Source organism: Neodiprion lecontei, chromosome 3 (genome assembly GCF_021901455.1).
Source record: "Neodiprion lecontei isolate iyNeoLeco1 chromosome 3, iyNeoLeco1.1, whole genome shotgun sequence".
NCBI classification, from domain to species: Eukaryota; Metazoa; Arthropoda; class Insecta; order Hymenoptera; family Diprionidae; genus Neodiprion; species Neodiprion lecontei.
The window spans coordinates 15,478,203-15,491,456 of record NC_060262.1 but is presented as its reverse complement, the minus strand read 5'-3'; the positions used below and the strand labels follow the sequence as shown (position 1 = coordinate 15,491,456).

The 13,254-nt window shown below is 39.5% G+C and overlaps 1 protein-coding gene across 1 annotated transcript; it reads left to right on the top strand.

Annotated features, from left to right (window-relative positions):
- Positions 1–3,486: 3,486 nt before the first annotated feature.
- Positions 3,487–12,973, top strand: LOC124293440 (retrovirus-related Pol polyprotein from transposon TNT 1-94). Its single transcript, XM_046734297.1, has 2 exons — positions 3,487–4,429; positions 12,843–12,973. The coding sequence occupies exons 1-2, from the start codon at positions 3,487–3,489 to the stop codon at positions 12,971–12,973; spliced, it is 1,074 nt and encodes a 357-aa protein (XP_046590253.1).
- The last annotated feature ends 281 nt before the right edge of the window (positions 12,974–13,254 follow it).

Here is a 13,254-nt window from a genome sequence, read left to right as displayed (position 1 = left end):
GAGCCTTTCACCTCTACTTCTGTTTCTCTCTGTTTCTCGTCGAGAGCTTGTCAACTCAAATCGACGACTACGCTGAATCTACTTCATCGATCAACGAGCCAAACTACTGTCGCCATCTATCTGACGCCTGGATCATTGCTGCTGTTGCTGTTAACTCGTCGATAATATGGGTATTTTATTCGCATGTCGAATCTCTGCTACAAGTGCAAAAACCTATAGCTCATAATCCCCTATCCTGTATAGACTGCTGTCGAGTTTTTCATCCCGGTTGTGTTACATACTACCTTGCATATAAATCTGCAAATAATTGCTGTGCTATCAAGCTTGCGACAATGTTTGGAAATACCCCCGGGACGCAGAGCCTCTCTATTTATTTATTTATATTATTACTTTCTAACTCATTTATTCATTTATCCCTATCATTTTTACTACTGTTCTATAACTATTGTCATATTATTATATTTCAATGTTATTGTGTTTTATTTTTATTTTGTATTAATTAATTAATTTATTTATTTTCGTATTCATCAATTTTTGTGCGCGCGCGCACGCGTGTGTGTGTGTGTGTGTGTGTGTCAAATCCTATCAAAGTATCCATCTTGTGATAAACTGCGAAAATGATCAAAGGGGCAGGGGGAGCGAGGGGGGTAGCACCGCGGGTCGAAGGGGGAACGAGGGGGGAACGTCGCGGATTCAGGAGGCAGCTAGGGGGGAACGCCGTGGATTTAGTCTAGTGAACATTTCGGTTATTCGTCTCTCGCGCTTTAAACCGTCGAGTTCTTGTTGCTCACGCCACTCGTTATATCGTGCATCTTTGACCTCAATCGGTCTGCTCACACGCGTGATCGATTCTACGGCCTGCGTTACTGCGTGTTCTAACGTGCTTACTTGTTGAGCTAACACGGAAGATTCCGAATCTTTCCTTGCACGAGACCGTGTTCGAATCGTTCGAGTCTTCCTAATTGCGCCTTTTGATCTAGTCAACTGCATTGGAAGAACAAAATCATGCTGTTGGTATCAGGCAGGAGCCTGCTTGTTTAAGCGACCGTCGTAGTCAGAGCCGTATCTAGGCGGTGGCGAGATGAGCGCCCGCCAAGGGCGCAACTACCGCAGGAGCGCAAAATCGGCCATGAAAAATAATTTTTTTTTTAGATTAGTGCATTTCGTTGAGGACAAAAATTTCACGTTATTGAAATAAATGTTATTCCAAATTGTTGAAAGTTACTGTACTGGTGTGTAATTACAGTAGAACCTCGATTATCCGAATCAATTGGGACCGAAACTAGTTCGGATAATCGAAACGTGGGTTCTTTGGGACGAGATCATAAACAACACCTTTTTACGTAAAAACAGTACATGCATATACATATATTAAAACTGCGCGACGAATCTCAGTAAGCGGACTAACAGCGTTCGATGAAACAAAGCGCGTTTTAACACGCTCGATATGCATCTTTGCATGACCGCGATTCTCGCAAAGATACATTGTTACTCATGGCGGTGCGGTGGCAGCGAGCAACAATGTATCTTTCGCGCCAACGTTCGGATAATTGAGCGTTCGGATGATCGAGGTTCTACTGTGGCCGTATCCGTAAATTGATTGCCAGTACTAAAAATTCCCTAGGACAGAGACAGAGCTATCCATGAACTCGGCAGCGCAAAAGAGATGAAAGATTGCTGACAGTACTGTCAGTCAATTTTCGAACACGGCCTGTATGTCTATTACTCTTACGGTAATACTGTGAAGAGCCCAATAAGAACACGACTGTCAATCAAACGTTAAAAATCCGTTTCAACAGTATATATTTGGTATAGGTATAAAAAATAGTCGTTTCTTAACCAAACGTATAATGTACGTTCCAGGAATACGTATATTGTAGGTGTATTTTTGCTCAACAAATATTAGTAGTATAATATTATTGTAAAGAATACACTCATCAAATGTTTATTTTATCGCAATTAAATTCCGTCTTATCAACGTAGATAATACCCGATTTAAACGAATAGTCAGCGTAAGTCGACAAACGTCTTTTACTTGTATCAAGTTAACAAATAAACTACGTTACCGTGTGAGGAATATAAATCGTGGTTTCTGAGACAATCAATAAACGTTGAAGGAAAGTAAACTTTATACCGGTCATAAACGTTTATTCGATGCGTTTAATAGATGGTAGAGGAAACGTGATGAATGCCAATTAAACATGAGAATAGAAACGTTAATGAGAAACGGGTTTCTAGAGTATCGGGTAAACGTATAAAATGCGTTCTCTTGAACGGATTGTAATCCGTGGTCCCTGAGACGGTGAGTAAGCATTGAAAGACCAGCCCGAAATTCGCGGACTACTCGTTGTACCGTATAAGTACGTTCTTCGAACTTCCCACTTTCACACACTCACACGCTGAGGATATTCCATATTATTCAAATTGAATTTGGGAAGTCCAACGTCAAATCCGTGATCAGTGCGACTTAAAACCCTTTGATACCATATCCCATGAGAATCTGAGGAGTTTTGGATTTTAGACCTCCGCCATACTGAATCCTCCACTACATTTTTTGCAAATCTAGCCTGAGGTTCGTTATCAGCAAGCCAAACAACTTTTAGTTACCAATTTTCCCCGAAACCCGTTTATTTCACGAATTTTTTGAATTTTTTATTATATTTTATATATTTTTTTTTTAGAACCAACTACTCCAGAGAATGTAAAGGAGTGAATGTAGTATATTAAATTCATAGTTATATGCTAGCTGGTATTTTTATCATTTTTTTTCATTCTTTTTATTCATCTTTCAAAGTTATGAAATCTCCATCCTCTTGTAATAGGTGTTTTAAATTTTGCAATATTTTATAAGATTTTTCTTATTTTTTTGGATATTAAAAGGTTGAGGTTTTTTTCAAGTTTTTAATTTATATACTTCAGATACGTTCTGGTCGAAAACTTGCGAAAAAATTTTGATTGCGTTTTTCGTCATTGTATCTAGGCACTTTTTTTTTAGGACATAGGTCCTAAAGATGACGAAAAGGTATCTTGACGAAGTCGTCTTTTCGGTAAGGCGAAATGATGTCTAATAGATGTCTTTCAAAAGACGACTAATCGTAGTTGACTCAATGTTGAAATATAAATTGAACGTCGATATTAGTTATATATATATATTCTGTTTATGTCCATAGGTAAGAGTAGGTATAGTACGTATGTGTGTGTGTATAGGCTGAGCAATAGCGTACCGGCAGGTAGATCGGCTCAGTGCGTATTGCGAGTTACCTCTGAACCCAGCGTTTGCTGGACAGCCAACATTTGTATTCAAAGTAATATTAGTAAAGATCCGGGTCTTGATCAAAAATAAACTGCAGTATAAACAAATATCCTGTGTACCTTTTTCATTTCACTTCCACAACCTATATCAGGTTATGGGCCCAGTTACGAAGGTTTAACGCGAAAAGTCAGTGATTAGCTCATCGACGCTTTATTCAAAAGTGAAAAACAAATATGGCAGCCAGTACGTCGTTGAGCGGGCTTCAGACAATCGAAAAGTTGAAAGGCCGCGAAAATTATGATGATTGGGCAGTGGCAATGAAAGCTTACTTGACCCACGAAGATTTGTGGGATTTTATTAATCCCGACAATGCAGCGGCAGTTCCTACCGACCCCCAGAAAGATAAGAAAACTCGCGCCAAAATCATCCTTGCGGTCGAGCGGCAGGTATATGGACACGTAAGGGATTTGAATACGGCCCGTGATGTGTGGTTGGCTCTAAAGAAAACCTATGCAGATACAGGAGTGACCAGGGGTCTGCAACTGATAAAGTTGGTTACAGACACGAAGCTCGAAAATTGTTCGTCCGAAGAAAATTATATTGATACAATTGTATCGGCCGCTCACCAGTTGAAGAGTATCGGCTTGGAGTTCCCGGACAAAGGAATAGGAGCAATTCTGTTGAATGGTCTTCCCGAAGTATACAAACCCATGGTCATGGCTCTGGAAAGTTCCAAGGTCGATCTAACGACAGACTTGGTGAAGACAAAGATTTTACAAGATGTTAAGTGGTTTTCAACGGAACAAAACAATGACTTGGCATTCTTTTCGCGCGCAAACGCTGGATACAAACAAAACAGAGGTAGAAGAGGCGTTCAGAGAGGCAGATCATCATTAATCTGCTATAGATGTAACCGTCCTGGACATTACGCAAGAAATTGTCGTCGAGTTAGTGGTAATAGCAGCAACTGGAGTCAAAACAATAACAACAGCGGTAACAACAGGAGAGATGGGTCTGGTGCCATGGCAGCTCAAGGCGGTGATGAAGAAGACGAGTACGAGAGCGCCGAGATTGAGTATGCGAGTGTGTCGCTGATAGCGCTGGGCACATGTAGTAGCGACTCATGGATGATAGACTCAGCTGCTTCGAGGCATATGTGTAATAATACGAGTAGAGGTATGTTCGAGAATATGCGTGATTCGAAAATCAAAATAATAATAGTAGCGAATAAACAGAAACTCAAGGTATGTGGAGAGGGCGATGTAAATCTGTATACGCACCATAATAATAAGAGAGTATTAATTAAGTTAAAGAATGTTTTGTATTCACCAGAATTGGCTTCGAATTTATTATCCGTAGGTGTAATGACAAAATCGGGTTGGAATATTGATTTCAAAGAGAAAGATTGTAAGATCTTTAATAAGCGTTCAGATATTGTTATTGTCGGAAATAAAAGTAAAAATGGTGTGTATATCTTAGATATCAAGAATGATAAAATAAATAGTTCTAAATCTATTTTCAGTTGCCCTGCAGTAGTGAAGAAGGTTCAAAGTAAAGGGGAAAGTTTGGAATTATGGCATCGGAGAATGGCTCATTTAAATGTTGATGCTTTGAAAAAATTGTTAAGTAATTATGTAGATATTCAAGTAGTAAATGATAAAAATTTTTTCTGTGAGATTTGTCCAATGGCCAAGCATCCAAGACATTGTTTTAAATCCAGCTTTAATAGAGCCAGCAAAAAATTAGAGTTAATCCATTCAGAAGTCTGCCAAGTTCCAACTTTGTCTTATGATGGATACAAATATTTTTTAACTTTTATAGATGATTACAGTCGAAAATCAGTAATTTATTTCCTTAAATCCAAAGATCAAGCTACTAATATGTTTTTGCAATTTAAATCTTTAGTTGAAAATGAAACGAGTAGTAAAATTATTAATCTAAGAATAGATAACGGTACTGAGTATTTAAATAAACAATTTAAGGATATTTGTATTAAAGCAGGAATAAATATTCAAACAACGATTCCAGGTAATCCTCAGCAAAACGGCCGAGCGGAAAGGCTAAATCGTACGTTACTACATAAAGCTCGTTGCATGTTGATAGATGCGAATTTGTCAAGTAAATTTTGGAAAGATGCCGTAGCGACGGCCGCTTATTTATATAATAAGTCCCCTCACGCGGCACTTGAATGGAAAACTCCCGAAGAACTTTGGAGTTGTAAACTTCCGGACTTAACAAGCGTTAAAATTTTTGGTTGTAAAGCGTTCGCTGGAGTGCCGTGGGAAAAAAGAAAAAATTAGATCCTCAATCTGTAGAATGTAAATTTATAGGTTATTGCCCGAGTCAAAGAGGTTTTAGACTTTGGGATATTGTAAACAAAAAAATTTTAGTAAGTAGGGATGTAATATTTGTTGAAAAATCTGTAAATTCTAAATGCTCTGTTGATAATGTTCAAAATAATTCTAAAAATATCGCTTTACTACCTATTCAAGAAAAGTCAGAAACGATTGATCAACCGAATCTCGAACGAAATCAAAATCGCGATAACGTGGACGAGATGGGTGCCAATGAACAGGCTAAACAACCGACTGAACCTGTAATTAGAAGAATATCTACTAGAGATAAAAAACGTCCAGCATATTTACAAGATTACGTTACAAATTTTTCGTCGACGTCTAGTTCAAAACCATTTTCAGCGAATAGTACTTTAGAAACAAATCAATCAATTGATAGTAATAATTCTTTTGATGATCAAATGGTCCAAATCGATTCCACTCCTGCAACATACCGAGAAGCGATAGAGAGTCCTGAAAAATCTTCCTGGATCCAAGCGATGGATAAGGAGATGAGCTCGATAAATAAAAATAATACTTGGACACTTGTAGACTTGCCTATCGATCGAGAACCAATAACTTGCAAGTGGGTCTATAAGAAAATGGTTGATGAAAGGGGTAATGCTTTCTGTAAAGCGAGACTCGTCGCTCGCGGTTTCGACCAAGTTCCAGGAATAGACTATAGCGAAACGTATTCGCCAGTAGTGCGCTATACGACTTTACGCGTGTTGTTCGCCTATGCAGCTAGAAAAAGGTTTGGATATTCTTCATTTCGATGTGGAATCTGCATATCTTCACGGTGAGTTGGATGAAGAGATTTATTTAACTCAGCCGGAAGGCTATGAACAACAGGTTATTGAAGGAAAATTCTATCTATTAAACAAGGCACTTTACGGTTTAAAGCAAAGTGGCCGAGCATGGAATAAAAGGATAGATGGTGATTTAAAATTGATGAATATGACGCAGTCCAGGCAAGATCCATGCGTATATTTTTATATCGATGAAAATATCATTTTAATTACAGTTATTTATGTCGACGACATTCTTACGTTCACAAATAGTATACATTGCGTAAAAATTCTTTTTGATAATTTATCTAGGAAAAATCCCATAAAGAATTTAGGTGAAGCGAAGAGATTCTTAGGAGTAAATATAAGTCGCGATAAAGAAAACGGTTGGATAAGCTTAGATCAAAGCATTATGGAGAATCCCTTTTGCACAAGTTCGGCATGAGTGATTGTAATTCAGTGTCGACTCCAATCGAAACAACAGATTTTCCTGCACCCAGACAAAAGGATACGCGAAAGCCAGCAAACATACCTTATCAATCAGCGGTTGGTAGTCTCATGTATTTATTACAATGGACAAGGCCTGATCTTGCATACGCTATTGGTGCTGTTAGTAAATTTAATTCCAATTATACCGAAGAGCATTGGGAATTAGTCTAACGAATTTTTAGATACCTAAAGGGCACAGCATCATACAGACTGTATTATTTCAAATCAGGGAATCAGGATTTGTTTGGCTATAGCGATGCTAGCTATAATCAAAGTCTGCAAGATCCAAGACCAGTCGTGGCGTATGTTTTTATTATGCAAGGAGGCGCAGTCAGCTGGCGTTCCACAAGAAAAACTTTAACCAGTATTTCGTCGGAAGAAGCAGAATTTGTAGCAATGTCAGACGCAACCCAAGAAATTATTTGGTTGAGAGAATTGACCATTGAATTAAACATCATATCAAATAGTCCTATCCATTCAAAATCTGATTGTCGACCAGCGATTGATCATATCAAAAACGCGAATTATAGTTGTAAAACTGAACACATAAACGTAAGAATGTCTTTTGTCAGAGATCATGTACTTCAAAAAACTATCACATTAGATTTTGTCCCCACGAACGAAATGGTAGCTGATGTGATAACAAAAGCTGTAAGAATTAATAAATTAAATTTTTTCATCACCCATACAGGTTTATATAATACTTTTTTGTAATATATATATATTTGTTCTTGTAAGTGGAGTTCAATTTAGGGGCAAGTGTTGAAATATAAATTGAACGTCGATATTAGTTATTTATTGTAACGTGGCATTTTTGATGCCCGTTACAAGGGGCTCCTTGAAACCTGGGCGGAACCAAAAATTTAGGAATTTCCGAAATTGAGTCGCGAAGTTTTTGGAAAAGAGCGCCAGGACTAGAGTCACGCATCCGAAACTACGAGAGGGAACACTTTAGCGACCAGCGTAAGATATTTCAGTTTTTTTTGTTTTTTTATTTTTCGAGCTACAACGGCATCAGGCAAGAAGTCGACACCGAATTCGAGGAAAGTGCGAAGTGGCGGACTAGCGACAATTGCGAAGGAAGGATGTCGAGGCTGCGGAGGGGGAGCCGACGCAGATCCCCGCAATGCGGGAATCCAAGGTGGACGCGATTCCCGCTGGCGGCCGGCGCGCCGCAGCCTCTTCCCCTTCACCCCGCCAACAATTGACCAGCGAACTTGCGACGGACCGACTAGCGACGAGGGAGCACCACGCTCACCGCCAAGACGTCATGGAGCTGCGCGGAGGACGAGATTGCGAGCTAGCTTTAAGTTCTGCGCAGCGATGCTATCGAAGGTGCGCGTCGAGTTGCGCGATCGACGAAATCGATGACGGATCGATTATTGTGTATTCTTGGGGGTATGACGTCACGTGTGGGATGGCGTATCGAGATCCGTGTTGCGGCAGGTGGTAGGTTTTTGAAACCACTCTAGTTCTGGCGGTCGTGATTAGTAGTCACGTTTTGGGGGAGTTTCGCGAAGCAATGGAGTCGCCCAAAAATCGCGAAGGGAATGGAAAGGGGGTTGCAAGGATGTAGAAGGTAAGCGCTGCTTCTATCCCCGCGATTGAATTTCGAGCATAATTGCGAAAAGGCTTGCCGAGTAACGGATAGCCGTTTTGGATTTGCGTTGTAGAGATGTACTCGAAATTCTTTTGCCGATTCTTTTGCTTGATGACCGTAGCCTCAGTACGCGGGTTAGAGTAAAGTAAATTTTGAGTTTCTGAGAAAGTTGAGTAGAGTCACGGGTTTTAGTTGAATCTTTCTCGTTAGTGAAACCAAGTATAGCCGAATTTCGCCGTACCGGGTCGAGCCGCGTTATCGTTTTTTTTTTGTGTCACCTCTCGAGTAGGTCGGGAAGTACCGAATTGGAGTGCTCCAATTAGCGGGTAACGTTTTGGAGGATTTTGAAAAGAATTAAGTTCGGATGCGTTGCGATTGCGTATAGTTTAGGTTACGTTTAGTTGCGCCTGCATTGAGTTCCGTACCCGTTATTTAAGATAATGTAGTTTGAGTTGTGTTACTTTGAGCTTGTGTTTAGTTGAAGTTAAATGTAGTGGTGCTTGCGCTTAGTTAAGTTTACGTTTAGTTGAGATAGTGTTTAGTCGAGGTTAGGTGATATATAGTCGAAATTGCCGTTGCGTTGCGCAGCAGTTGAGACGAGAAGTTTGAGCATGGTGTTTTAGTTGCGAGACCAGACGGCGCACCGTCGAATAATTAGTTTTAGTTTCGTTTCGAGCAATAATCGCCATGGAGAACAAATGGCGAATTTGCAAATTGAGAACTGCGTATGAGGATTTTGTGATCGTCGAGGGACGTTTTAGTTAGGGAGCCGCGAGCTCATTAGAGTAAGAAATAGAGTAGGTTACGTGTAATTTTCTGTTCAGTTTTAGACTCGCGATGAGCGATTTTTGAATTATATTTTTTTTTGTTTTGTATCACCGCTATTGTGAAATATGAGATTTTATTTTACTTTTGTTAAATAGCATGTATATTTCGAGTGTCTCTCTCTCTCTCCAAAAATTACCCCTCCCCTCTCCGCGGTACTGAGCTATCGAGCATATGCCCGAGGAATAGCGTATTACTGATTTCGAGGCGTGTTAATCACGCCAGGCGCCCAACAAAAACTTTGCGATATTGTTTTAGATCCAGGGTACATCGTGGACGCCAAATTATTGTGCACGCGGTAAGTTCTCGGTCATTTTCTCCGAGTGACCGAGGAGCGGAAAAAATCCACGTCACAATATATATATTCTGTTTATGTCCATAGGTAAGAGTAGGTATAGTACGTATGTGTGTGTGTAGGCTGAGCAATAGCGTACCGGCAGGTAGATCGGCTGAGTGCGTATTGCAGGTTAGCTCTGAACCCAGCGTTTGCTGGACAGCCAACATTTGTATTCAAAGTAATATTAGTAAAGATCCGGGTCTTAGTCAAAAATAAACTGCAGTATAAACAAATATCCTGTGTACCTTTTTCATTTTACTTCCACAACCTATATCACTCAACGACGTCTATTTGAAAATGTCTAATGGACATAATAATTATAGTCGACTGAAAGATGTCTATTCCAGGATGACTTTTGTCAACTTGACGAGAAGCTGTCTAACAGACGTCTTTCAGAAGATAAGTCAGCTAGCGCCAACTGCAGCGTGTGGTTAACCAAAGATTGCAAGACGGCTGCTTGATAACGCGTTATACGAAGTGCGCGTGATTGATGTGCACGTGATTTCGTGAGCTGGAGAAAAAGTGAGGGAGATTATTACAAAACTAGTTAAGCATATGATTAAATAACTTTTGATCATTATTCAATATCCGATATGTGATTATCGAGTGCTACATATAATCAATTGATGCATCTAGGGTATGATCTATCAAATCCACATAACCTCTTCTCATTTCTATCATGTCGGTTGAAAAAAGTTTTCAGATATAATTACACGAAAAGAATTGAATATTGCCGACTAGGGAACAGATATCGGTATCACCTGAAATCTGAACGTGCAACATAATCTTATATTTTGTTTCGATCTCTACTGTGATATGTAATAATTAGATAGGTTAATTAAATTAGAGTTTATAAGGTGAGATGTTTTGATGTGATACATATTTAGATATAAGGTTGATTTTGAGTTCATATCTCAAATTTAATCTTTTAAATAATATTATAGAATGCGTCCAAGTTCTATGCTGGATAATACAATCTGTATCTGACTAATTTTGGTTAACGACATTTATTTCACATTTACCGAAAACACATAATCGCATAAAAGGCGACGAAACAACGTCTTTTAGCCATACCTATGTTACGTGGGGGTGAGGGTGTACTGAGCGGTGGTAGTTAATGATTAATTGAATAATCAAGCTCCCACGTAACGACAATGAATAATTATTAAAACTAAGAGAAGACCTACCTTTCGATAAGCCGGTAATTTGTAGGATCGTGTTGCTATAGTCCTGTACAGGTCTGTGAGGTTTGTTTGAATTGTTGAGGCAATTTTATAATAAAGAAAGTGGGAAGAAAGTCGTTCAAAATAAATGTTTAATATGATTCAACTGGTAAAAGATGAAGTATATTCTGTTTCTGTATATGAGCCGAAAATAACAATTTATAAAGTGTTCAAGTTCATACAAATCGTGTGTTATAATATTCTAAAGGATATTATTATTTGGTAATTTGGTACCAGGAACATCTACTCTGAACGATGGTTAACTAGTTGGTCGTGATTATTGGATTGTATCTCTCTTTTTAGATTATCTTGAATCAATTATATATATATATTATGGTTAAGTCTTATTCGTTAATTCTTGGAAACAATAAGTACGATTTAATTGGGGGTAGTGAAGCTAGCCACCAATTCTAGACTTGATTTTGAATGAAAATTACTGAAGTAGATTTTGATTATAAAGGTGAAACAAGAATTCGTTTAATTTCGAAGATTAACACTCGGATTGACTTAGCTTTAGGTGAATCGGTCGACGAGATTGAGAGCCGTCGGATCGTGTCGGTCTGCGTCGGTAGAATGCTGGACCAGGGGCCTCACCTCAAGTTTGGAAGAGTTGATCAATCGAACGGTGTTGAACGTCGGTCACTTAGTCTTTTAGATTTGGAATTATATTTAAGATTACCTGATTCGATTGAATCAGGGCCGAACTCAGTTTAATTATGGAAAATGGAACTGCATAAAAATGTCTATTCACAGAAAAGATGAGATTTAGTAAAGAACAGAAAAGATGGAAATGTAGAAGAAAGTGAGTCTCTTGCAGCTAATAGAATAACTGAATGCTCGAATTTAACGAATTAGCGCGAGACTTTAGGCCGGTCACAACTAAGATTTTCCGAACGCTACTATTGCTCGAGAGGGCTAATCCGGGTTTACGTCCACGCACTTCGCGACTTGACAGACGTAAGACATGGCTGCTTGGGCCAGAGGGTATTAATAGGGAAAGATCTGCAGTTGCAACAAGTTGCAACAGTAATTAGCCAATTAAGTGCGGGGGCGACCTCCCGGTGTCCAAATCTACACGGTCAGCGTTAGTTCGCGTCATTCGATGGTATTCCGACGATTCTCAATCTCGTCACTTATACGTACAAGATGTTAACAGAAGGTATCTTAAGATAATTCTCACGCATTCATCCACACATCTTAACAAAGAATCTATTTTAATTTGAGGGTTCCAAAGGTAGTGGTTTATCCTAATTATTGATGATAATTTTGACTTAAAAAGAGAGATATTCCCGGGCTGAGCGCCGCTGTTACTAGGTCAGTAATTTTATAACGCGATTCCTGGTGTCAGCAAATAAGATACAATGTCAGCGGATGCCGAGGACTGTACGTGACCCTATTAGAATATGAGATTATTATGAAATAATTAAAGAAATGAAATGAAATGGAATTTTGAAAAAGGTACGCCAAGGCAGTACGTCGGGGCGTAACATCCCTCCCCACTTAGAAACCATCAACGTCCCCGTTGATGAATAGTTAAAGGCCAGTAGGTATATGAAAATTGAGAGTCATCAAAATGATAATGTGTGTGTGTGTGTGTGTGTGTGTGTGTGTGTGTGTGTGTGTGTGTGTGTGTGTGTGTGTGTGTGTGTGTGACAATAATATTATATAGATATATAAACAAATTTCAGGTCGGCGGGAGAGTAGCTCTCTGTGATCAGTAAACTGGTCAGCCGGCCTTCACATTAAGGACAACTACATCTTAGGCTAACGTAAGGGAGTAATATCATGATTAGAGGTGGAATATCTTAGAACATTGTGACAATCGTTGCTACCGCAATTTAGGATGTAAGGTCGGCGGGAGAATAACTCTCTGTGATCAGTGAGACTGGTCAGCCGAGTTCTTCATAGCGAAAATGACTTATGCGAAACGTTGGTGGAACGGCTAGTATGTTCTGCGTTGGTTGACATTTGGCTTTGGCGCTGGTGCACATCAGGTGTACCGTGTCCTCTGATTGGTGAGCGAGGTCTGGATGCTCGGCTAGTTGGAGAGCCTTACGCCTTGGTAGTGGCCGGATTCCGTGCATTCAGATCTTTGTGGTGGGCCCAGTATTATGTGACCCACTGACAGTCGTAGTCGTATGTGTACCCTCGTAGCGGATACTCATTAATAGGTTGACAAACAGGAATCCTGGCAGTACTTTGAAGTGCTGCCTTGTTTTGGCATCTGGGTTCCTTCGGAGTAGTGCATTCTGGACTCAAACAGCTCGTCGACTGCATTCAGCCACTCGAACTCGCCTTTTCTCCTGTTAGGTTTTGTAAAAGTTTTCACCAAATTGCCATTTGCCTTAAATAATTGCCGAAGTTCCAATGGTCATTTTGTTTTTTTTTTTTTTTTTTTCATATACT

Excerpts from the sequence above, each read along its gene's own strand:
- LOC124293440 (XM_046734297.1), top strand. The coding sequence starts at position 3,487 with ATGGCAGCCAGTACGTCGTTGAGCGGGCTTCAGACAATCGAAAAGTTG. Across the intron at positions 4,430-12,842 it reads GTGTAATAATACGAGTAGAG|GTGTACCGTGTCCTCTGATT; the intron begins GTATGTTCGAGA and ends GGTGCACATCAG.